Here is a 27532-nt window from a genome sequence, read left to right as displayed (position 1 = left end):
AAGCTGTCCAGACATCATGTTTGCAGTTTGTCAATGCGCACGCTATCAGGCTCATCCTAAACTTTCACATCTTATTGTTGTCAAAAGAATCTTTCGATACCTCAAAGGCAGCCCAAATTTGGGTCTTTGGTATCCGAAAAATTCTGAATTTGATTTATATGCATTTGCTGACAGTAATTATGGAGGCTGTGAGCTTGACAGGAAATCTACATCAGGAGGGTGTCAATTCCTTGGTGACGGGCTGGTGTCTTGGCAGTGCGAGAAACAACACACCGTCTCAACCTCAATAGTAGAAGCTAAATATGTTGCTGCCTCTGCTTGTTGTTCTCAAGTTATATGGATCCAACATCAGCTGTTGGATTACGGTTTGAATTATTTAGAAACCCCTATATTTTGTGACAATGAGGCTGCAATACAGATTACTAAAAACCCAGTCCAACACTCGAAAACCAAGCACATTGATATCAAAATTCATTTCGTCAGAGACTATTATGAGCGTTCGCTCATTCGGATGGAACAAGTTCCCACTGCAAATAATGTGGTGGATCTGTTCACAAAGCCGTTTAACAAAGCTCTATTCGATGTGCTTGTGAGCTTTTTGAAAATGATACATTTTGAGGACTAATTTTTGTTTTAGGTTAGTTTAAATTTGCACATTTCATTCTCACCCATACACAAATTTAGGGGGAGAAATAAACAAAAACCAAATAAAAATTAGAAAATTAAAAAAAATCCAAAAAACATTATAAAATCAGAAAACTAAAAAAATGTTGCTGATAGTTCTTGTCTGTAGGAGATATGTTGGGAACTGATATATTCATGTGATAACAGACAATCTGAATCTATGTAAGGTGCCTAAGTCGAATTGTCTGAGATCTGTGTTTAATGCGTTGGTAGGCACGAAACGTTTTTCAAAATGGACTTGACTAGGATCATATAAACTTAAGAAATTTAGAGACTTGACAAATCAATGACCTAGATTGTTCCATTTAGCTTGACAATATGACGCTTGGGTAGGTTGAGAAGAGAGATATATATGAGAATCTGCAGATACATTAATTGATCTATATCTAAAACTGTGGATTAACTTTTCCTCGATGTGCGAACTTTTTCTTTAATTTTGGTATTGACGGGACAACTAGGGAATTCCGATAAATTAGGTCTGTAGAAATCGTTTTCTTTCTTTCTATCTGTTAGTCATATGTTGCTTCCTCTGCTGATTGGAAGAGATTCAACCTAGAATGCAACATATGCAACTCTGTCTCTCTGCATCTTCTTCTATGTTATTCCTTCTACCTTTTAGTCATATACAGTCTCCTTTGCGTGATTAACAATCCGACCTGGTACACAGCATATGCAACTTTCTACTTCTAAATCCCTCTTTAAACTCTGGTTAGTCATATGCTTCACTCTCTGCGTGATTGGAAGAAATTCGACCTGAGTGTACAATATATGAATTCTAAATCTATTTTCTTCCTTAATGATTGTCTTCTCATCTGAAGTAAGGAGTATTCTGGAAGTCCCTGATTATTGGGGCATATCAGGAAGCGAGAAACACATTCTAAATACAATTAAAATTGAACACTTATAGGTTGTCTGTAGATATTGCTGCTCAATTCAGGTGGACAACAATATCCTTGGTCGTCGTCAGATGAATGGTCCTTAGGAATTTCATATACTTATATGTGGTCACAAAATTTCTTATCATTTATAGTATATCCAAATTTTGTCAAAATCTTACGTGCTTAAGTGAACCACAATACCGACGATTGACCAGATTTTTTCATGAAGGGTGAGGTACTGATAAGTGGATTAAGGCTGCCTAACATATTTGATCCCAATATCACAAATAGTTATTAGTGCTAGCTTTAATGATAATCACTTATTTTTAATTTTAATTCTAAGTTTAAATTTATTTTTATTTTATTTTCATATCTTATTTTTTACTTTTATTTTTATTTTTACTTTTAGTCCTTGAAAATGCATCATGATCAGAAATCTTTTGGGCTGATTGGGTTTGAGTTGGTCTGGGGGTATATAAGGAGAGTGTGTGGCCGGACACTCCTTTCCTTCCATTTCTTTAAGTACGGCCGCACAATCCCATCAGATTCACTCTCTAAAAGCCTAAAATTTCGATCTTTTTCTAGAAATTGAACACTCAATCGTGAAGGTATCATCGAATCGACCCTTGAAATGGAACTATTGAGCCAAATCGACTGAAATTCCTTGGTTAAAATCTTTTTTTTGGCAAAAATGGTCCGTGTACGGCCGCACACTTTGTGTACGGCCGCACACCCGGTGTACGGCTGCACACTGCGTGTACGGCTGCACTTATGAGTGTACGGGTGTACACCCCATTTTGTCCTTAAAATTTGAAATTTAACCAATTAAAATACGGCTAGACTTCTGAGTGTACGGGTGTACACCCCATTTTGTCCTTAAAATTTGAAATTTAACCAATTAAAAACCTTACTCATTTTTTTTTTAAAATACTTGATATTTTTTTGATGAATTCTCTTGTGTTTTTCTCAGCTCAACAGGGCAGATCTTGAATTCGCTAAAGTTCACAATTTGGCTGTTTACCTTGCTGATCCTCCAGAGGCTCACTCTGAGTTTCAATTCATAGTGAATGGCCTAAGAAGATGTTACCTATTCTCTGCTCTTACCATGTGCCCGATCATTTATCAGAAGTTGGTCAAGGAATTCTGGAGCAACGCTGTAGTGAAGAAGGACAACAAGGGTGACAAGTTTCTTGAGGCTTCTGTATGTGGAAAGAGAGTCCTGGTTACCGAGGAAATTATTCGAGAAGCCCTGCAGATCGATGACAACCCTGAATTATCAATGAAGATTGAGTTAGACAGGGCTCAAGAGATTCTGAACCAAATGAGATATGAATGATTATTTCCTCCCACTCTCAAGAAGCTTTTGCCTCCGTGCTGGAAATATTTAGCTCATGTGTTTGTGAGTTGTATCTCTGGCCGGAAGTTAGGAGCTAACGAAATATCCCTGGTCAACACCGGTGCAATTGCTGCCTTAGTGTCCGGATCAGAGTTCAACTTCTCAAGGTTCATTCCTCATGATATGATTTTTAACATTAAAGGTAACAAGAGGGATAAGTTCTTCATGTACCCGAGATTCCGTCAAATCATATTCAATATCAAGCACCCTGAAATTGAAAGGGGAAGAGAGACTTTGGATCTCAAGTCAATTGGCTCAAGTGCTTTTGGGTTAATGAAGCAGAATCGACCAGGGAAAGTTAAATTTGAAGGAAATTTTCCCCTGATCAGTTTGGAATCTTTGCTGAGGAGAGTGAGCAATCTGAATCCGTAAATCTTTCTAGCCTCGCGGAAACCGAAGAGATTATCATTTCGGCCTTTGAACATGAAAATGAAGAAGATCATGTTTCTCCTCTTGCAATTGTGGCAGAAGAGCATGACCAACTGCATAATGTGGAAATTCAGAGCAACCTTGATAAGGAGGTCAATGATGAAGAAAATGAGGGTGATGATGATTTTCTCAGTCAAATGGATTTCTCTACTTTTGAAAATGAAGAAATCCCACTCAATCTTAACCTTGATCATGACGACCTGGATCCAAGCTCAACATTCTTTGACAGCTTCTTTTTCAATGACAATGAAGTTGTTCACACAGCAACTGAGTCTAGGGGTGTTGATAACGTTCTCAAAGCAATGCCTCCAACTTGAAGAGTGATGGTAGAATCTTCAAGCCATAAGGATGCAGTTTTAGAGATTCCTCCCTCTGATTCAGCTATTCCTTCATTTGTTCCATCCTCTAACGATCCGAAACAGACACATATCTCTCTTCCTCCGGTCAAAAGAAGGCGTCTTGATCCGAGGCGGGGTGTGCTTATTCAAGATCAAGCACCTCCAACTCCATCCACTGTCGTCACCACAACTGTTACTGCACCACACGAAGAAGGCCCGAGCACCACTTTTGAAACAGGCGGGTCATCTGTTGTCCCAAAATACTCCCCATCAAGGCCTTCGCTAGATGAAGCCTCCATCAGGCTAGCAAGGCACTTGGCTCAAAATATTTCTGAACCTTCCTCATGTGGAAAAGGAATATCTTTCGAGGAAGGTCGTTCAGGGGATGGTGATTCTGAGAAGTCCTCTCTCAAAGAAGAAATTGGCATTTTAAAACAACAGAACATTGAGAAGGACATCCTAATTGGAAAGCATGATGTTAGGATTGCTGAGCTTGAGGAAGATAATGCCTTAAAGTCAAAGCAAATCTCTGAGCTTCAGACCAATCTTGGATCCCTAATTGCCTTTTATTTTAGCTTGAAGAATAAACTTTTTGAAGTCTTCGGAGATAAGTTTTAGTCTTTATTTCAACAGCCATATGGTGTTGAATATCCTCCCATTGCTCCCATCCAACCTTCAGAAGGCGAATTTCCAGTTGACCAACCTCCCCTGCGAACAACAAGAATTGTTGATCGATTTGAAAAGGTAACAGTAAATGCCATGCCACGGATCAAAATCAAATATGGCCAAAGAACAGTCACTGCTAAGCAGAAGGAAGGCTTGCTTTTCTTGAGAATTTCAAATGAGAATCGCAAAGCAGATGAACCTCAACTCATAGTGACTGATCTTAAAAGGAGAAAATTTGGTGATGAATATGGTGATCGTACAGGGATCAGGATGTGGGGTTATGATCCCGAGCTTAAGTTTTGGGTGGTTAAGAGGAATTCTGGAAATCCAGAATACTACAGAAGCATGCATGACTTCAACTCATGGGTGAAAGTTGATCTCTCTAAACTCTCTAGGGCTCCTTTCCACAATTCGTCTCAAAACCCTAGTGCTTTCAAATTCAAGCAGTTTTTGGATAAACAGGTCAAGGATAACTTTCCTTCGATGAAGACTGCAAAAGCGTTGGTTAGAAAAGACAAACATGTCCTTGATCCTGAAACCAACCAACCAATGAACATCATGTTATGGCCTGCTACTAATCAAGTGAAGGATATTCCTATCCCACAACAATTCCACGATGGATATCTTGATAACATGGAATTTTGGGCATATGATGATGAAACTATAACAGCTACCATCAAGTTCAAAAACAAAGAAGAGGTTCTGCGGCTTATTAGTGCTAAGGATCTCCTCAAATTCAGAGAGAGACATTCATACCCTGGATCATCACCAAATCATATGCAGAAAGGAGATCATGGAGGCTGCTGCTAAGGAATTCACAGGTATGGTTTCCACGAGCATTAATGAAAAGCTTTGGATGGGATCCATGGGAAAATCTGACCCGAAGCTGTTCGAGAAACCAAGTGTTTGAAGACCATGCTCAAGCTAGCCACAAACCAAAGTGGAGATTGATAGGTCATTATATTATGGTTTGGGCTAGGCATCTATCCTGTAATTGGTCTTGTTAGGTTGTTGGTGTTAGTAGTGGTTGTTGTAACTGTTGTATCGTTGTGTGCGGCTGTACACATTTGTGCGGCCGCACACGCGTGTGTAGCTGTACACCGGTGTGCTGCTGGGGTGATATAAATAGTAGGTGTCTGTGTAAGTTTCAGCTGACGTATGTGTGTGTTTCCCAAGGTGTATTTGACATTTATGTGATATAAATTTGTGCATGCTTGGTCTGATTATTCTTCTACTCACTTCTATACTCTGAATTGTTTGCAGTATCATTTGATCACTGATGAAGATCCTAAATTTGGGAACTTAGAGTTATTCATGACTTCCTGGATGTCTTGGATAATTTAGATATATATCTTACGATATAACAGGTTAAACAATATTCCAATAAATACAATAACATTTTGTTTTAAACTAGTTCAAACATAGGAATAGTGAAAGGCAAAAAGAGTCATCTTGGGTGATCTAAGAGGTCTATGTTTCACGGACTAAACACCTTTAAGCCCAAGAAATCTAACAAAGCCCATATAGATGGATCTTGTTTCTTTTGTAGAAACACTGGACACTATAAGTGGAACTACTCCTTTTATCTTAGAAGAAAGTCTTAAGAGACTAGTACTTCAGGTACTTAAATGTTAATCTAATATTTTTAAATGGCTTACAAATATTTACAAAAGAGTAACCTGCTAAGCACAATTAAGTTGGAACTACGCTCTCGGAGTTTAGTTTATTATTTATGCTAGGAAAATGATGTATTTGTATTCTAGAATAATGTTTGTTTTTGGAACAATGTTGTTTGGGAACAATGTATGTTCTAATTTAGCTTGTGTAAATACTTCGTAGTTAATTTATGAGTGATTGACCATTTACCTAAAATCGTTTTTCATAATGATCACCTTTATATTCATAAACGATTAAAATTCTCTTTAAGAGAATAAATGTCTTAATAAGAATTATAAAGAAAATATCAATGTTTTTATAAATAATAAGTTGTATATACATAGTACTTTTGACTTAAAATTGTTTTGAATCAAACACATCTTTGACATTGTTATCTTTATTATATAAATGACATTCACATATTCCAACTTCAAGAAAGGGATATTTGATGGAAAATGATGTAGGTTATTTGACATATGTGAAATCTATTTAAATATAAAAGATTCCTAAAAGATTTATAAGTGATATTTTCTTTTGAAAATTGGTACCATGGCTTATTATATGCATGTAATAAATATGATGTTATATGTTTTCAAAACTCGGAAAGGAAAAAAAGAAGTACCCCCCATCATAGTGAACCCCTCCTTGTGATCGGGATGAGGTAGATGCCTCCCAGCCGGGGGGCGGATCGCATCGGAGTTTCCTTAGGTAGCCACCGACCTACAGTTATCCTTAAACTTCCGTGCTTGGTGGAGAAGAAGCGAACAAAGGTACGCTTGCTTGCTATCTTGTTCTCTGTCGCGAACTGGGATCGCTCGCCAGCGAATAAAAAACCCTTTTAAAACTCAAATCTATGAAATCCCTTTTAAAGAATAGTCGCACATCTTTTGTATATACTACTGGGATAAATGATACCCAACCGATTAGTGTTATCTTTTGATGGTCGAGGTGTCTTCGGGATTTCTATAACCATGTTATAGGCCAATTACACAAGTTTTTCAAATTGGAAGATTTAACCGGAAATAATTTGTGATAAAGGGTATTTAAGCAAGAGAGTTCCAAGGCATAGATGGGATCAAACATGTATAATTAATTTTTTTATTAGCGATCCCATAAATCTACGACTTATATAGTAAGATATAATTGATAATCGATATCTACTGGGTTGGAGTCAAATGGATGGTATAAAGGATACCTGACCTTTTATTTGTTTTTCACCCTAGATCCTAGACTTCGATAATTAATGTTTTTGGAAACTAAAATGGTATTAAATATTGAAGATTAAATAATGTAAATTTTAAATGAATTTTGATAAAATTATGTAGATATAAATAATCCATTCTCATTACCATGAATTGTGATTTTCTTTAATGACTTAATAAAACAATAACATTCAATAGATACATCTTTAATGGATGGATTCATGAGAAACAATCTTGTGAGAGATTTGAGATTTTATACACTTAAAGGGCCTAGTTCTAAACAACCTGCATTGAGCAATAGACCTGAACGTGATTCCTAGTAAAGGCATCACTGTGATCCACAAGATGCCTTTAACATCACACTAGGTATAGTTATTCATGACTTCCAGGAAGTCTTGGATAATTTAGATATATATCTTACGATATAACAGGCTAAGCAATATTCCAATAAATATAATAACATTTTGTTTCAAACTAGTTCAAACATAGGAATAGTGCAAGGCTAAAAGAGTCATCTTGGGTGATCTAAGAGGCCTATGTTTCACGGACTAAACACCTTTAAGCCCAAGAAATCTAATAAAGCCCATATAGATGGATCTTGTTTCTTTTGTAGAAAAACTAGACACTATAAGTTGAACTACTCCTTTTATCTGAGAAGAAAGTCTTAAGAGTCTATTACTTTAGGTACTTAAATGTTAATCTAATATTTTTAAATGGCTTACAAATATTAACAGAAGAGTAACCTGCTAAGCACAATTAAGTTGGAACTACGCTCTCGGAGTTTAGTTTATTATTTATGCTACGAAAATGATGTATTTATATTCTAGAATAATGTTTGTTTTGGAACAATGTATGTTTGAATTTAGCTTGTGTAAATACGTCGTAGTTAATTTATGAATGATTGACCATTTACTTAAAATCGTTTTTCACAATGATCACCTTTATATTCATCAACGATTAAAATTCTCTTTAAGAGAATAGATGTCTTAATAAGAATTATAAAGTAAATATCAATGTTTTATAAATAATAAGTTGTATATACATAGTACTTTTGACTTAAACTTGTTTTGAATCAAACACATCTTTGACATTGTTATCTTTATTATATAAATGACATTCATATATTCCAACTTCAAGAAAGTGATCTTTGATGGAAAATGATGTAGGTTATGTGACATTTGTGAAATCTATTTAATTATAAAAGATTCCTATTGATATTTTCTCTAAGTGGTAGAGAAAGTAAATTATTAAGGAACTATACACTATAGTGTATGACTTCCTTTCTAATGAATGTCTAAGATTTAGCATAAGATATCAAATCAACTTTATTAACAACTATAGTATTTGTAATTATATTTTACATGGTAAAGCATATTCGTGAAATCTTGGTTGAAGCTTTCAAATATGAAGTTGAGAAACAAATCTGTAAGAACTATCTAAAGTCTTAATGATAATAAAGGATGAATTAAATCTTACTTGTTATGATTTACTTTATAATCAGTGGAAATTATCTTCCTTTATTCTTTTGAGATTATTCTTTAATCACCGCCAAATGTATTTTAAGTATAAATACCAACTAATAACTGGATAGAACATTGTCTTTATAAGGTTTTGTGTGGAAGGCTCCATCTATATCATGTTTAAATGTTTTGTGGATTTGAAACCTATGTTGGACTAAAGCTTTTAAACCTAATATCTACGAAATACATATTAATGAAATGCTTTAAATGTCGCTTAGATTATTATATGCAAACCCATCCAGAATAAGTTCTCTTATTCCTATGAAGGATAAGTTAGTAGAAAGCAAGCTTCTAATGACAAAGCAAGTGAGAGGCACATAGAACTTGAAGCAACTCATGAACCATAGCCTGATGCAGTAACAATTGGCACTAATTTTAGTAAGGGATTGTTAAACTTGAATAATATTTATTCATAAACACAAATTGTACACATTAACTGTAGAAATCATTTGTGACTTGAGAAATGTGGAATCTCTCACTGATGAGCTCTTATTCATGGTTTCTAGAAAATCCATCAACTACCAAAATGCTAAATTAGATCTTGAATTTGATAAATAACTTAGAGTCATGAACATGAGATGTAATCAATGTTTAATAATCAAGTATGGTCTTTATTAACCTTCCTCCCTATAGCAAGGCAAGAAGGATAAATGATTCTTCTTGAAAGAATATATTACATGGAAAACTAGATACATTTAAAGCAAGACTTGTTATAATGGGATTCTCTCATACTCATATCATTGACTATGATCCTCATCATACTAATAACATTGACCATGATCAAACCTTTTTCACAAGTAGCTATGATTAGATCAACAATGATATTATTTACTATAAATCATATTATTAATATGAGATATAGCAAATAGATTTCAAGAAAGACCGCTTTTTTAATAAACATCTACTAGAAGATATATATATATATATATATATATATATATATATATATATATATATATATATAGATTAGCCAAGAGGTTTTCTTAATCCATGTTATCCTAGAAAAATATATACAACTTGAGATCCACTTGTGGATATAAAGAAAACATCTCAAGGTTGCAATCATCATTTTATTATAAAACCACAACGTATGCTTTTATATCAAAATGAATAAAATATGTTAATTTACTAAGAACTAGCGGGAGCATAGTGACATTCCTAATCTTGTGTGAATGAGACATACTTAATCATGAGATATTACATTCTAACCATGGCAAACCTTTTTCACCTTGACTCAGAATGTTTTTCTAAAATGAAAAACTTAGGAAGGACAAGATATGTTCTGGGAATGTAAAATCCACAGAGATAGATAAAATGAATGTTAAAAGTTTTATATCTTTATGAATATATTGACAATATCTTGAAAGAGATAAAGACTGAAGATTGCTTTGGAGGAATATTGGCATTGCCACGTGCCACTAAGTTTGAGCCAGCCTCAAAAGGACCTAACTCATAGGTATGAACTAGCTGAAATGATTTATACTCTATTTTCTTGGAAAATGAATCCATCATTTATGCTATACTATGCATATAACCTGGTATATAATCATGTTGCGAGCATATCGTAAGTTACCAATTACATACATGGTTAAGTCGTTGGATGACTATTAACACATTCCAAGAGTCCTTAAGAAGGACTTATAGAATGTATATGAGATAATTAGTTTATAAAGGATCTTTATGTAAAGAGCTACATAGGATTTTGATTGCTAAACAAATATAGATAATTATGAATTATAATTGGATTTTGACTTCATTATGGGATGAAGAATAAGTTAAGTTGGAATGAGATCTAAGCAAAATATAATGAAATAATCTACTACAAAATAAGAATACACTACTTTAGAAGTCAAAATCAAATATTATTGGATGAATGAGTTTATTGAAAAACTATGTTGATTTCTACGATTCAAATATCACATAGAAATCTTTGTGACTTCAAGAGTATACTTAATCAAGCTAAGAGACTCTATGTAACGCCCGTAGATCCGGGCTAGTCAATTTAGAGATAATCGGGGTCGAAAATGACTTTTAGACAAAAGATTATTTAGAATAAATGATATTAACCAAGTTGTAGAATATGTCTCAATGGTTCCGTACATATAAAGAACTCCGAAATTCGAGTTATAACGAAGAAGTTATGGCCCATCGAAGTTTTTCGGCAAAACCGGCATGGCACCAGGAGACGTAAATAGTGAATTTAAGATATAGGAATTTTTAGCCATAGTGGTTTAAATAAAAGCTATAGTATACGTTAAACCGAGAACATACAAAAAAAGTACGCCAAAATCTTACTTTGTATGAGGAAGTTATGATTTTTCAAAGTTTCGGCTTAGCGGTGTACAGCCCGAAACTCGAATTTTAGTTCAAGCGGTTTTTGTCTTACGCGACCTAAATGAGAGTTGAAGATCTCATTAATAGGAACTCAACGGTAAAAAGATAGACGAAAACAGAGTCCGTATAAAGGAGTTACGAATTCTTCGCGGTCATTTAGCAGTCTAATATCCTCCTACTGTTAAATTTAAGATCAGTTGAGAATTAGCCGATGGAGTCTAATTGAAAGTTGTAGATCTTGTTTTTACCTACGCGTGTATATAAAGAACATCAAAAAAGGAGCTCGTATGCAAAAGTTAAGGGGTTTAGAAGTCGGCAGGGTGCTGTGCGAAATCGGGTGACGTGGCTGGATAAGGGCCAAGGCTTTCTCCCCAAGGCAAGCCACCAGAGGGTGACACCTGGCATGGAATCGAAGAGTAGGAGGACCTACTCGACGAGTAGAGCTATTTTCCAGTCTATAAATAGAGGTGTCGGGCTCCCTCATTCTTCACACCTTCCCAACTTCACTTTCTCTCTCTAAACTCTCTCTCTAACCCCCCAACCCCCCCCCCCCCCAAAAAAAAACCTAGGGAACCTCCCTAGCACCCGAAGGAAGCCCCGAGGCTCCCGGAGTTTTGAGAAAAGAGCCTTTCGGCTCGGGAACGCTGCTCCAGCGAAGCCTGGTTTTCGAGAAAACCCGCTGTAAGTGAGCTATGCTTACCCTATATTTAGTATAGCTTATGTTTCAATATAGTAATGTTATTAGGACCTTATAAGGAGTATTTGGGCTATTATTATGGGTTATATAAGTATTGTTTAATGCTTATATAATAGTAATAATAGCTAGACTATTAATTAGTCTCGTCAAACGTTAGACTAAACTCTAGTGGTAATGATACTAGGTTTCGTCAAGGGATAATTGTTTTAAGAGTAACGAAGTGTTGTCCGAGTGCCGACTCACCACCTTACCAGGTGAGTGCATAGTTGTAACGCCCGTAGATCCGGGCTAGTCAATTTAGAGATAATAGGGGTCGAAAACGACTTTTCGACAAAAGATTATTTAGAATAAATAATCTTAACCAAGTTGTAGAATATGTCGCAAGGGTTCCATACATGTAAAGAGCGCCGAAATCCGAGTTATAACGAAGAAGTTATGACCCGTCGAAGTTTCGCGACGGAATCGACACGATACCGGGAAGCGTAAATAGTGAATTTACGATAGAGCGAGATTTAGCCTTAGCGATCTAAACAAAAGTCATAGAAAATGTTAAACTGAGAGTGTCCATAAAAAGAACGCCCAAATCTGACTTCGTATGAGGAAGTTATGATTTTTCTAAGATTTAGCATAGAAGTGCACAGCCCGAAAATTCGAATTTTAGATCGGTCGATTTTCAGCCAAAATAATCTAAAAGATAAATGCAGATATCGTTAATAGGAGTTAAACGATAAAAAGACAGTAAAAAACAGAGCTCGTATGCGCAAGTTATGGACGAAGCTTAGTCTCTACTCTTCGAGCGCGATAAATTCGATACAGTTTTGTAAATCCGAGATAGAATGAGAATTAGCCAACGAGGTCTAAATGAAAGTTGTAGTACTTGTAAATACCAACGCGTGGATATAAATATCGACAAATATGGAGATCGTATGCGAAAGTTATGGATGAAGCTTAGTCTCTACTTTTCAAGCGCGGCGAATTCGATATAGTTTTTGTAAATATGAGATAGAAGGAGAATTAGCCGATGGGGTCTAAATTAAAGTTGTAGTAATCATAAATACCAATGCTTGGATATAAATAATGTAGAAAACGGAACTCGTACGCGGAAGATACGGACGAATCTTAGAGACTACTTTACTATAAAACTCCTATAAATACAAGGGTGAACTCCTCATATTTTCTTCACACCATAAGCCTTTCTTTCTCTCTCTAACTTCTCTCTAGCCTACCTAAACCCCTCCCAAGTCTAAGGAACCTCCCTAGCACGATAAAAAAGCCCCGGAGCGCCCAACAGCTCCGAGAAGAAAAGCTTTCGGCTCGGAAACGCTGCTCCAACGAAGCCCGGTTTTTAATAAAAACCCGCTGTAAGTGAGCTACGCCTATACTATATTCAATATAGCTTTTATTTAATTATAGTAACATTATTAGGACCTTAAAATAATTATTTGGGCTATTATTATGAGTTATATTGAGTGTTATTTAACGCTTATATAATAGTAATAATAGCTAGGCTATTAATTAGTCGCGGTTAACGTTAAAAAACTAAACCCTAGTGGTATTGATACTAGGTTTTGTCGAGGTAAATTGTTTTGAGATAACGAAGCGATGTGTGAGTTTGGAATCACCACCTAATCAAGTGAGTGCATACTTACTTTCATCTTACACATAGATATGAAGTATTTTATATAAACTACGTGCTATGTGTGCATATTATCTATATACTTGCTATCTATGCTGGATGAACGATTTTATACAAGTTTTAAATGATTTAAATTGTATACGTATTTTATATCTATAAATATGTTGGGTATAACATGGGTAGATGAATGATGAGAGATTAAAGATGATATGAATGATCATTGGCAGCTATGGACTTAGTGCCTATTGAATAAATGTTGGTAGCTATGGACTTAGTGCCTATTGCATAAATGCTGGTAGCTATGGACTTAGTACCTGATAGATAAACGTTGGTAGCTATGGACTTAGTACCTAGACACAGGTAGCTATGGATTTAGTACCCGATGAATGAACTTTAGCAGCTATGGAATTAGTGCTTTACGAACGAGCATTGAGAGCTATGGACTTAGTGCCAGTCCTATAACCCTGGAAGCAAAGGACTTCGGAATAAACGAATGCAGGATAGATGACTCTTAGGATACATCCTTAAGAGTAAAGAAGATAATGGGGTGGGTAATTGGGTTGATTGTTTGATTGTTTAAACATAATAATTATATTATTGTGGGTTGAATACCCTATGTACTCACCAGGTTTCCCAACCTGACCCACTCAGTTTATTTATATCACAGGTGTTGATATGAAGTCACATTACACTGAGAGATTAAAGATATGTAGTTCACTAGTGATAATGAATGTAAGTTCTGTTTACGCTTATGTTTCTATATTGACGATGACATCCCAAATGTTTTTAAATGAATAAAAATACATTTCTTTGGAAACGCTTTGATAACGTTTTTATCATTTTTTACTGGGAACAAATTCCGCAACACTTTTATGAAAAAAATATTACTCTGATTTTCAAACAAGCATAAACAAAATCGGTCTTTTCTAGCTGTGAAAATGGGGATGTCACAATAGTCCCTTTCATCTTACACATAGATATGAAGTATTTTAATATAAATTACGTGTTATGTGTGCATATTGTCTGAATACTTGCTGTCTATGCTGGTGAAAGATTTTTATACATGTTTTAAATGATTTAAACGGTATATGTATTTTATTTATAGAAGTACGTTGGGTATGAAATGGGTAGATGAATGATGAGAGATAAAAGATGATGTGAGTAAATATTGGCAGCTATATACTTAGTGCCTAATAAATAACATCAGTACCTATGGACTTAGTGCCTATTGGACAAACACTGGTAGCTATGGACTTAGTACGTGTTAGGAATTGGTAGCTATGGACTTGTTACCTATTACATAAACACTGGTAGCTATGGATTTAGTACCCGATGAATAAACTATAGCAGCTATGGAATTAGTGCTTTACGAACGAGCATTGGCAGCTATGGATTTAGTGCCAGTCCTATAACCTTAGAAGCAAGGGACCTCGGAATAAACAAATACATGATAGATGACTCTTAGGGTAAATCCTTAAGAATAAAGAAGATAATGGGGATGGGTAATTGGGTTGATTGCTTGATTGTTTAAACATAATAATTATATTATTGTGGGTTGAAAACCCTATGTACTCACCAGGTTTCCCAACCTGACCCACTCAGTTTATTTATATCACAAGTCTTGTTACGATGTCACATTACACTAAGAGATTAAGGAGATGTAAATCACTAGTGATAATGAATGTAAGTCCTGTTTATGCTTATGCTTCTGTATTGACGATGACATCCCAAATGTTTTAAAATGAATAAAAATACTTTCTTCGGAAATGCTTTGATAACGTATTTATCATGTTTTACTGGGAACAAATTCCGCAACATTTTTATTAAAAGAGGTACTCTGATTTTTATAAAGCATAAACAAAATCGGTCTTTTCTGGCCGTGAAAATGGGGATGTCACACTCTATGTTACGAAAGAACACCAATTATATTCTCCATAGATATTTAAATATACTTAGAGTAAATTCAAATATGAAGATGATAGTACTCGTAGAATTCACACAAATTATATATCATAGTATTCGTAGAATTCACACAAATTAAGTTTAGTTAGACCCATTAATAAAGTGCTTTTTTTGAACTAAGTCTGAATGGTCACACTTAATCTATAAGACTTTGTTATTCTAGAAATATGATTATGATTTGGATTTAGTATTTGGATAATGGAACATTATAACAACAACTATTATATAAGTTTTGATATAATGGGATATGATCATCACATAAATACTTGTTGTGTTTTATATTAACACGTTTAACCCATGAATAATTTTATTATTCTAAAAGTTCATAGTCGGTTATAATCCTGGGAGAAATTATGAAGTAAGACTAATAGGAATTGGATTGGTTGAATATCACCAGATGAAAGTAGGAAAGTTGTTGCAACCAAATTTCATATGTACTTATAAGAGAGCTAGTATGAACTGGCCCGCATCAAGATCACCTCATGGATCACTATCATGAGTGATACTTGATTAAAAGGTACTATCTTTGTATCCTTAACACCTGAGATACATAATGGTATGTAACACTCGTGTTTCTAGCCTAGGCATTTATATTGAGTTGATAGTCTAGGTTAATCTTTGTAATTCATTTTGAAGAAATGAAAAGGAATTATGTGAATATTATGTGAATTATGTGTTTTATGTTTAATTATTAGGGCTTAATTAATTAAGAATAAAAATAAGTGTCAACATTAAAGTGTGAGATAAGCCCGATATCTTTACATAAATTTGTAGTGGTCGAAACAAGGATTTCGGGGATATAAAGAATATCAAAATCCGAGTTATAACGAAGAAGTTATGACCTGTCGAAGTTTCACGACAAAACCGGCACGGTGCTGAATGTCGTAAAAAGTAAGTTTTTGATAAACTACTTTTTAGCCTTAGTAATCTAAACTAAAGTCGTAGTATTCGTTAAACCGAGAAGTTCGATAAAAAGAACGCCCAAATCTGACTTCGTATGAGGAAGTTATGATTTTTCGAAGTTTCAGCATATCAGTAGACCGAATTTTAGATAGAGCGATTTTTAGCCGACACAACCTAAATGAGAATTGAAGGTCTCGTCATTAGGAGCATAACGGTAAAAAGTCTGACGAAAACGGACGTCGGATGAAGAAGTTATGAATTTTTAACGGATTTCCTGTCCTGGTCTGTTAAACATAATAATATAAAATTTAAAGTCAAAATTTGCCGACAAAGTCTAAACGGAAGTTGTAGAGCGTAATTTTAGCTACGCGTGCATATAAAGAACGTAAAAAACGGAGCTTGTATGCGAAAGTTATGGATTTTAGAAGTTTCGGCGCGAAAATCGAGAAAATTTGCATAGTCACGAGTTGCCACGTCACCCTCGCTGAAAAAGTGACACATGTCCTACTAAGTCACCAGGCTGCTGAGTCACCGAAGCTGCTGAGTCATGCGAAGCCACGTGTCGGATTCTGATTCGATCAAGAAGGAGGCCCACTCCGAACCGAGCATCTGTCCAATCCGAGGCTCGCATATGGACCGAACCTCGCACCTAGCTCCGAGCCTCGCACGTGTAAGACGACTCCGCGGTCCAATCAGCAAGTGCCACCGAGACCCTTGCACATGCTGACCACCTGCGCATCGGACACACGCCTCGGACCAATCACAGACTGCCAGCAGCCCTTCTCACGCGTAGCCCTCGTGCGAGCCTTCGCCTGCGAACCCTCAGATATGCGAGACGTGGTTCCTTCTCAGCCGTCCGATCAGAAGCTCTTCCCTATAAATAGAAGGGTGCGAGACCTCCCGGGGGTATTTTGAAAACTTGTCATTTTTAGCCCTTTTCTCCATATTTCTTTCGTATTATCATCCCCCGAAGCCCCGGTATCGATTATAAGCCCCGGAATACGCCACGAAGTGCCCGTGAAGCCCGGAAAATTTATCTTTTCGGTTTCGAAGCCCGACCTTTCGCAGAGCCCGATTTCTCAATAAAACTCCCGGTTTTATTAGAAACGATTGTTTTAGGAAACGAATTGCTGCCCGATTTTCACCAAAATACGTGAGTGTGTAGTTACTTTCAATTTATACATAGATATGAAGTATTTACCTTGAAATACGTGTTATGTGTAAATATGTTAATTGTTTATTCGAGGTGACTGTTGAATTGATGTTTTATACAAGTTTTAAACTGTATATGCGTTTTATCTACAAAATATGTTGGGTAGAACATGGGTAGATGAAATAGTTGATGTGTGTTAAAATGGTGAAAGGCCTCGATGTTGTTGTTGTTGTTGATGTTGTTGTTGTAGTCATCTAGCGGAGTATAGATGACGACCACAAACTTTCTAGATAGTCTAGTGGAACACTAGCAGGTTCGCAACTTGTAAGTGTTGATGAATTAAATGTTCATTGTCGTACTCCATCCCCCTCATGGTTGCCTTAAGGACATGTATGGCTGAGGAAACCCCTTAGCAGTAGTGTCCATCTCGATGATAATCCTTAGGCTAGGTCCCTTGTGATAGGTGTTTAGGGACGTAAAGTGATGACAATGAGAATGGGTAATCAGGGTTATTGTTGATTGGTGATCTTAATAAGTATATTATTATTGTGGGTTGAAAACCCTATATGCTCACCAGGCTCCCAAGCCTGACCCACTCAGTTTTATGATTACAGGTAGTGGACCCCGAGCATAGTCGGAGGATGACGAGAGATTTTTGGATTATAGGCCAGTAGTTATAAATAACTGTTGAAAGACTTATAATGTCTTGTTTATGTTTTTGATCTGTATCGGAACATGACATCCCGAGGTTTTGATATATATGGAAAATATATACCTTCTTAATGAACGATTTTGATAAACTTTTTATCATATGTTGTTTGGGGACCAATTCCGCAACATCTTTTAAAAAGATTTCTCTGATTTTATTTTAAAAAGCATAAATTAAATCGGTCTTTTCTGGCCGAGAAATTAGGGGATGTCACATGGTACTTAAGTATAGGGAGTGCTATGCTTTGATATGTTTAAATGTTAATCCTTGATAGGGCAGTTATAAAATCCATTTTCAGGTATAGTGTGAATTATGAAAGATGCTTATATAGTAAAGATGAGATATGTTCCTCTTATGTGTTGAGAATTTGACATCTACGGCGCCCTACCAAACGTTGAACACTAGATGAGATTAATTGTGATCCGTATCTCACGTTCAAGATTACGTTTCTGACAAAGTGATAACTAATAACTTACCTTATACAGCAATTATAGGTTTGAACTTCGGGGAATTGGGCGTTGACAAAACGGCACAAAGTCATATGTTGTTAGGGCAGTGAAATTTTGCTAGACGTTCACCAATATTTATATCAGTTTAATACAACTCTTGCGCAAGTGGGATATTGAAAATCTAGTATGCTCAACAGTTATATTAAAGTGATATTGCTAATTAACATATGATTTTGTTGGGTCACACTAAAAACAACTTGATTCAATTGATTATTTAGAAAACGATTTCAATTAATATTCAATAAACTCTTATAATTAATTCGGAATTATTAATTTCTTGGAAATAATAATTTTCATTAGCAAGTAACATCATATATATATATATATATATATATATATATATATATATATATATATATATATATATATATATATATATATATATATATATATATATATATATATATATATATATATAAGGCTAGGTCCATGTGGTTCTAACATTTATTGTGTGCTAGAATGTACCAATAAGAATTTAGTAAATTAAATAATTATTTAATTAAATAAAGATAAATATTAAATGATTTCCATAATTGTATGTATATTAGATGACATCCATAATTATAATTCCTTTTTTTTATGGAAACCAATTAAATTCGTCATTAATGTCAGCAGTAACATTCTTTCAGAATGAATTCGGATCTAGGTTTTCATCTATGGATTTGTATTTTTTTTATGGACTCACTTATTAAAATACAACAAAGTTTCATGGAATAAGAAAAACGAGAGTGTATTATACTATAATACACTCTCATTATACTAAAGTACATTCTCGTTCTCCATGTTTTAGGCAACTTTGTTGTATTTTAGATGAGTGTGTCAGGAAACAAAATATGAACTCATACATGAAAACTAAATAAGAATTAATTCTGAAAAAATATTATTGCTGATATTAATGATGAATTTAATTGGTTTTCATAAAAAATGTATTATAATTTATGGATATCATTTAATATAAATATAATTATGGAAATCACTTAATAGTTATCTTTATTTGATTAAATAATAATTTATTTTTTACAAAATTTTTATTAGTACATTCTATCACACAATAAATATAAGAAATTGATGACATTTATGTATTTTAAGAGTTCATTTTTGTTCTCTCAATATGAGCTCAAAATCAAGGTTCTAAATAACGTAAGGCGTGAGTTGGCGACAATGTCAAGCCTCATGCTTTTCCGAGCCTTAGCGAGTCACGTCGTTTGTAAGGCGTGACTTAAGGCGACAATTTTGTATATAATTCATATTTTTATATGTATTTTCTATTATTATTCATTTTTATATACATATATGGGTCAAGGCGGCGTTTTGGCAAAGCTTGGCGGCACATGCAAGCCTTGGAGTCATGACGTGCCATGGTGGAGTCATGACGTGCCATGGTGGAGCCATGGCGAGCTTTTAGAACCTTGCTCAAAATATACCCGGTAGATTCTAAGAATAGTTTAAAATATAAATAAATAAATAAATAAAACGATTTTTGTCTTTTTATTGATTAATATTAGAGGGTCGGTTCACGTTTTCTAAATCCGAGTCGTCGTATACCTAAAATATTTACAGCTGTTTTTTAAGCTAAAATTCAACCGAGAAAATCCAAAACCTAGTTGTCTAGTTGAAATGAGGTGTCAGTATCCACATGGGCTGTTAGCAACGTGGAACCTACGTGTCAAGCACAGGATAATCATGACACGTGGAAAAGAAGTACCAAAAGCTTAGAAAACTTTCTCCTATAAGAAACCTCACCTCCGTTCTTGTTCAATGCGGTATTCTCATCCTTTCTGAATCAATCAGTCGAAGAATTCTTTCATTTTTTTTCTTGATATACATATTGCCCTCAAAAATTATCCTTTCGAATACTCTGATTTTCATCGTCATCTTTCCAAGTTGCTCTTCAGTTGAATTTGAGTTTCGTCGATTACTCAATTGCATTCGCTCCAAAATTTTGTCGGAAAATGAAGGAAACTGCTGGAAACCCTCTGCACCTCAAGTCGTTGAATCACATCTCGCTCGTATGCCGCTCCATTGAAGAATCCATCAACTTCTATACTAACGTTCTCGGATTTATCCCGATCAGAAGGCCTGGATCGTTTGATTTCGATGGTGCATGGTAATTTCATCTTCACCCTGTAACCCTAATTTCAAACAAAAGCTGAAATTCAGAATCGTCGAACTGAAAAATCTGGATTCTCTGATTGTTATTGATCTTTATCCGCCACCTTATGAATTATCCTTAATTTGATTATTTGCAGGCTGTTTAACTACGGAATTGGGATTCATTTATTGCAATCCGAACACCCTGATAACATGCCGAAGAAAACCGAAATAAATCCCAAAGATAATCATATTTCCTTCCAGGTAACACAGTTTAAACATCGGTTTTGATCAACTCTGCTTTTGAACTTCGAAGTTTGAATTGGGTTTTGTTTATGACGACAGTGTGAGAGCATGGGAGCAGTGGAGAAGAAGCTGAAGGAGATGGAGATCGTTTACAAGAGACAGAGGGTGGAAGAAGGTGGAATCTACGTGGATCAGTTATTCTTCCATGATCCAGATGGATTCATGGTCGAAATTTGCAACTGTGATAATCTTCCGGTGATCTCTCTTGCCGGAGAAATGATCCGATCATGCTCCCGGATTAACTTAGATATCATTTCGCAGCAACAAAGTCCAAACATTTGTTCAGCTGTAACTCAGTGAATCCCATAAATGGTCTCTGCTATGTTGTTGTAGTAATGCTTTGTAATTTCTACGTTGTATTTAATGGTTTATACTTTATAGTTCTATCAAATATCAATGGTGCTATCTTTCTGATTTCAATTTGTGTTCTGATTTATGTGCTTTAATTTCTATGGTTATTTAATAAATTTTTGTATGAATGCTCGACTCAGAAAACCCATTTCATCTTCAGTCTCATAAATGAGGAAACTGAAACCATAAATTAAACATAACCCTAAGAACTAAGAGACAAGATACTCAATAAAAGAAACCAAATCGAGATTTAAACTGAAATCGAGGAGACTAGAAACCAGAATCAACCAAATTAGGAATAGACTTCAGATCTTAGGTTATTTTTGGCCGTAGATTTCTTGAAACATATTGTTTTGCTTTCTTTTGTAGATGTTTGTAATTTTATTGTGGCATAGTCAAAATTTGTTTATTTGTTTATGTACTTCGTAGAATTATTAAATTTTATTATTTAACCCGCATTAAACGTGGAAACGCATAAAAAAACATATAAATGTCTATTGATGTTGCATAATAATTATAAAAAGAAATACGGTTATTAACATTACAATAATATATAGAAGATACATTGAAATCGATAAATATTTATAATTATTGAATGACCTCTTTGTCTACAACATTTTTTATTTAATTTTTGAATGATCTTCCTTGTAACATATGGTTATGATATTATTATATAAGCATAAATATTCTATTAGACGTTCCTTTCAAAATAAAGTTACTTAATTTAAGCATATATTGACAATCAATATACCGTTTTTTTTTACCGCATTAAATATTGACAACTATTTCATTTATTCAAATAAAGTCATAGAGTACAATTTATGGAATGTTAAATGTCATATGGATTTAATTTTAGTATATCATCAATGAATTTTTTTTTTCTAAATCGTGATTGGTTAATTTTAAATCGATTATAAATATACGTGCTAACTTTTATGTTTGTTCTTATTTATTTGGTGTTCGCAAGAACTTTGCATTAGTTTTGGCACAACTTTAAATAATTTTAGTATATCATCAATGTAATTTGGTATATCTTTCAATTATATGAAATATCAAATAATGACATTTCATTACTATTGTGATAATCAAATTTATATATTGCATTTTTACTAATCTTAACGATCTTATTTTTTTTCTAATAACCGTAACGTTTTAACTAATTGTAATTACAAATATCTTAATATCTTATCATTTTTATCTTACTTTATAATTTTTAATAACTATAATATTATCAAGATGGACTGTCTTATTCAATTTTATATTTCATTGTACAACATCATCAGTTGTATGTATTCTGAAATTTCATCTTAAAAATGCTTAATGTTTACATCTTGATATTTTTTTAATAAACTCGTTTAATAATTATGGAATTTATATCTTCTTTGAATTAACATTTATTTCCTTCACTAAATTAAATTCCTCATTAAACGGATATATTTTGGAAATAACAGTTATACTGGGGCAACATTATCTAAGACATAAATGTTTGATATATTTTTGGAGGGAAAAAATCAGGATCATTAAACGAAAATTATTTTGGAGGGAATTGTATTTTGTAAAGTACAATAATATGACAAAATTCAAAATATATATTTTTGTGTAAATTTATAAATTTTAATGTTATCATATAAAGATAAAACAAAATAGGTTGGTATGTTAAACAAAAATAAATAAATAAATAAATAATTTCAATGAACGTATGTAACTAAAAAATGGAATTTGAAGATTAAAATCTAAAACTTAAAAGTATGAAGACATGTGATAAAAAAAATGTGTGAAAGAGCTCTAACCACATTTGACCAATTTGTTAGTGAGAAGATCATAAATGGACCTTCTGATAATGATCAACGAATTATTTCCTATATGACAAAAGGTGAATTCTATAATTAGTGGATTCAAAATGTTTTAAGTAAGGCTAAAATAAACATGTATATTGAAGTGTATGTGAACATGTCATTTTCATGCAAATGACATGTTTTATGGTATCATGTAGAAAAATGGTTTACCAAATACAACACGAGTGTCGAGATTCCTGACTATCAAATCCTTGAAAGTAACAAAATTATAAGGATTCACCATAACAACAAAATCATTTGATACACGAACTTTGGTTGTTTTGTTGAAATTCTTCTTACGCTTATGATTAACCAACATGTAATCTCCTTCATTTCTGCTCATACCAAAACTACTAACTTCCCTTACAGATTCTTCAACAAAGAGGGCTTCAAACGAACTAATGATATTTTTTTATTGTTGCTTGTATTTTAGTGTCATGTAAGTGAAAAAAAATTGTTTAAGTTTAAAATTTTATAAATTAAAAGCGGCATAATAATAAAAAGAAAAATCATACCTATTCGTCAATTAAAATCATGTCCAAGCTGTTGAACATGTTTGGGTTGTTTTTTAAGTTTGCTTCCAAAGCAAGAGTACTTGAACACGAATGTTTCGGTTTTCCTTGGATGCATCGATGTCAGCAACATTATCTAAGACGATCTCATTGCGATTGTTTTGTGTCACTGGTGTAAAATAAAAGAAAAATCAATTAGAATTAGAAAGAACTTTTATATGAAATAAAAGAGACGTATACCATGTATTTATCTATAAAAGGTATGATTCATAAAGAGGCATGAAAGCTATTATAGCTGTCAACAAAATGGTTTCCATAATTAATTTTAAAGGATGCATAAATAGATTATATATTATTTTCTATTAAATCAACCTAAAAGTATAACAGGATCATACCAAAATATTTTAAAATCATACCAAATTTAACCAGATTCTTATGACATAATAATTTAAAAAAATCATAATCATCTCTAATATATAAAAATAACAGTTTCCTTATTAATGTCAATTCCAAATATAGTTAATTTATGTTTTGTTAAATGCACATTATCTTTTCTTGTTTATTTGAAAAGTTTTAGAAAAGTAGTTAACCAATTTTATGTAATTTGTGAAAAAGAAAATCGAAATACATATATTTGATATAGTAACAAAAAAATAATCGAAAAAAATATAAAAAGCGAAAGAATGTACTGTCCTTCTACTGCACAACAATGAAGGTTTAAAGCAGAGAATGATGATGGAAGTTATAAACAATAAGAATGATGTTGTAGAAGATAGTTTGAAGAAAAGCAACGATTGAAAATAAGTGTGAGCTGCGGATTCAATGATGAATCGTATATGTATGTGATAATTTGAATCTAATTTTTTGGTATTAATGGTTTCCTGTTAAAAATGAATTTTATATTAATGCTTTACCAATATAAACAGATTTATATTAATGGTTGATATTAATGCGTTAATTGAAATGGGTTGTTACTTAAAGTTGATCATATTAAAACCTTTATAACCAGAAATTCAATATTTAAAATATGGGAAGATTTTATTGGAATTATACAAATTCTATTTCAATGAATGTAAGTTTATTTTGTTTGACAATTGGAAAGTTTTTATTAGAATTAAATACATTCTATGTGGGGAAGATGATATAAGTTTATTTTGTTTGACAATTGGGAAGCTTTTATTAGAGTTAAATACATTCCATTTGGGGAAGATGATGTCATCAATTTGATCTAAAGGTAGAAAACATAAGATTAAAATACAATCAATGACCCAGATTGTTTAAGATGATGTCATAAGGTTTCTCTTTTAATAATATTTAGAGATATAAAAAACATATTGTCAAGTTTTTAACTGATCTTTTGGAGGGAAAGATCAACATTTATTTAGTCCTAACTTAAACATTTATTTAGTCCAACTTACCGTTTTAGTTTTTTTTATGAGTATAAAGGAGACATGCATATATAGATTTAAAAGTTTCCCTCACGAGTGAGTTGGACATTCTATACAAGGGGCAAAATATAAGAATATGAGCATAGAAAGTCAATGAGCATTTATATTGTTTGTGTTTGATATTTTATGTTTTTTTGCACAAGATAATGCGGAGTTCCACAATATAATCCAACAGGAATAGGTCATGCATAATAAGGAAAAATGACTTAAAACTCGTTTTCAAACCGTTCAAAAAACCCAATTATGTTTTGTCTGTTCAAGAAAACCCAGCAAACTAACATTTTGTCTAAAAAAGCCCTACTAACTCACACTTTCGTTCACTTCCCCTTTAGGGTCAACCGACTAATGAAAGTCAACGAATGACATGGCTTATGACGTGTAATTAAATATCGGAAAATGGCTTGTAAGACCGAAGAAGTTTCAAAACCGTTCACAAAACCTCAATCCTGTTTTGTTTGTTGAAAAAAAACCCAACGAACTTACGCTTTTGTTCAATTCTCATTAGAGGCAACCAGATTCATTAGGTATACAACTAGTTGACAAATGACATGACATTATATTTAATGACATGGAATAAACAGATTAGAATTTTCCCTTTATATATCTATTTAGGGTTTGGAGAAGAGAAAAATGAATGATGTCTGTGTTTGATCTCATGTAATAGCTACTACTTCTTTTTCTTTTAATTGTTTATGTCTAACTCTGTCACACCCCCGACCCAGGATGGTGGAAATGTCCGGGGGCGGATGATGTCATTGTATAGTATCATCACGATTGAATATAAACGGACATAGCATCCCACACAACATACATTAAGAGATACCAACATACATTGTTTACATATTGTATTTGTTCATCAATTACACAAAAATGACATAAAGTGAGAAATTCCAATATACAGCAAATCCGGTTCGAACAGATGGGTAAGTGTAATTGAAAGCTTTATCACAGTTTTGGAACGAGACTTACAAACCATTTTCATAGAAAATATCGTATTTCCTGGGGTCATAAAAATTATTACAAACAAAGATATTACAAATCTTTTCATACAAATATGCTTATGCACTCACCAACATTCAATGTTGACGATTTTCAAAATGACTTGTATTCTCAGGGAACCTATAAGCAGGTACCTAAGAACCGGATTTGCTGCATTTTGGAATTTCTTACTTTATGTCATTTTTGTGTAATTGATGAACAAATACAACTTGTAAACAATGTATGTTGGTATCTCTTAATGTATGTTGTGTGAGTTGCTATGTCCATTTATATTCAATTGTGATGATACTATACAATGACGTCATCCGCCCCCGGATGTTTTCCGCCGTCCTGGTTCGGGGGTGTGACAGATTGGAATCAGAGCATTGTTTATAGTGAACTAGTATATCTAACCATATAAGATATATAACTATAAATACAATGGGACTAAAACCCTCTGACTAAAAGTATACTTTAAAAGTATAACTATTTTATAAAAATTGAACATACATGCATGCATAATAAGGATAGTGTCATTATAAAGGAACTAATAAAAAGTGTTTAGAGGAGTTGGACATCGGGACTAAACTTAGACAGTTATATAATCATATCTAGGGTAAATATAGTTTGATCAACTATATTTATTTGATATATGACCAACATGTGTTTAGGAGTGGTCAAGGTGGACAACAAATCTAAAATTTACCAACTTTGAACCAAAAGGGGCTAAGAACAAAAATAAAAGAAATAAAATACTATATATATATATATATATATATATATATATATATATATATATATATATATAATCGTACAGATGCCATGGCAGACTTTCACCACCCAAGAGATCCTATTCCCCCAAACCAGGGGAATGGGGGATGGATAGTGGAGGATCCGGAAGAGGTCATGGAGGAGTTCGATGAAAAGGAGATTGATGATGAGGTCGACGAGGAAGAGGAGGAGGATGATTCGGACGCAAAGTCCGAAGTCATCGACCCTCCTTACATGGTGAGGGAACCAACGCATCGATGGGGCTACAATGGCCATACGCCTCCTGGGCATATGATCTTGAGAGGTGGAGGCGGCACCAGAGGCAGCATCCACCTTTCGGGATGGAGCGAGGGTTTTATGATCTTAGCCATGGAGGGCATGCAGACCGAGCCCTTCCGACTGGACGAGCTGCAGGGTGCCTCTACCTCATCCCAGGTACCACACGGGACAACTCGACATGAGTAGGATCTATCCTACTCACCAGCTATGATAGGCTAGATATTTGAGTATGTGTTAGTGCTACCCCTTTCTTTTATTTTATGTGTAGGATCGACCCTACGTGTAAGTG

At 33.9% G+C, this 27532-nt stretch overlaps 1 protein-coding gene across 1 annotated transcript; it reads left to right on the top strand.

Annotated features, from left to right (window-relative positions):
- Positions 1 to 20420: 20420 nt before the first annotated feature.
- Positions 20421 to 21489, top strand: LOC111908886 (glyoxylase I 4). The gene is made up of 3 exons (XM_023904685.3): positions 20421 to 20779; positions 20922 to 21027; positions 21109 to 21489. Exons 1-3 carry the CDS (start codon positions 20625 to 20627, stop codon positions 21367 to 21369), a joined length of 522 nt encoding a protein of 173 aa, XP_023760453.1. The 5' UTR covers positions 20421 to 20624; the 3' UTR covers positions 21370 to 21489.
- Positions 21490 to 27532: the final 6043 nt, after the last annotated feature.

The sequence above is a fragment of the Lactuca sativa genome, chromosome 4 (genome assembly GCF_002870075.4).
Source record: "Lactuca sativa cultivar Salinas chromosome 4, Lsat_Salinas_v11, whole genome shotgun sequence".
Lineage (NCBI taxonomy): Eukaryota > Viridiplantae > Streptophyta > Magnoliopsida > Asterales > Asteraceae > Lactuca > Lactuca sativa.
This window is presented reverse-complemented; position numbering and strand designations above follow the sequence as displayed.

Coding starts and splice junctions, on each gene's coding strand:
- LOC111908886 (XM_023904685.3), top strand. CDS start 20,625: ATGAAGGAAACTGCTGGAAACCCTCTGCACCTCAAGTCGTTGAATCAC. Junction 20,780..20,921: donor TTTGATTTCGATGGTGCATG/GTAATTTCATCT, acceptor GATTATTTGCAG/GCTGTTTAACTACGGAATTG. Junction 21,028..21,108: donor ATAATCATATTTCCTTCCAG/GTAACACAGTTT, acceptor TTATGACGACAG/TGTGAGAGCATGGGAGCAGT.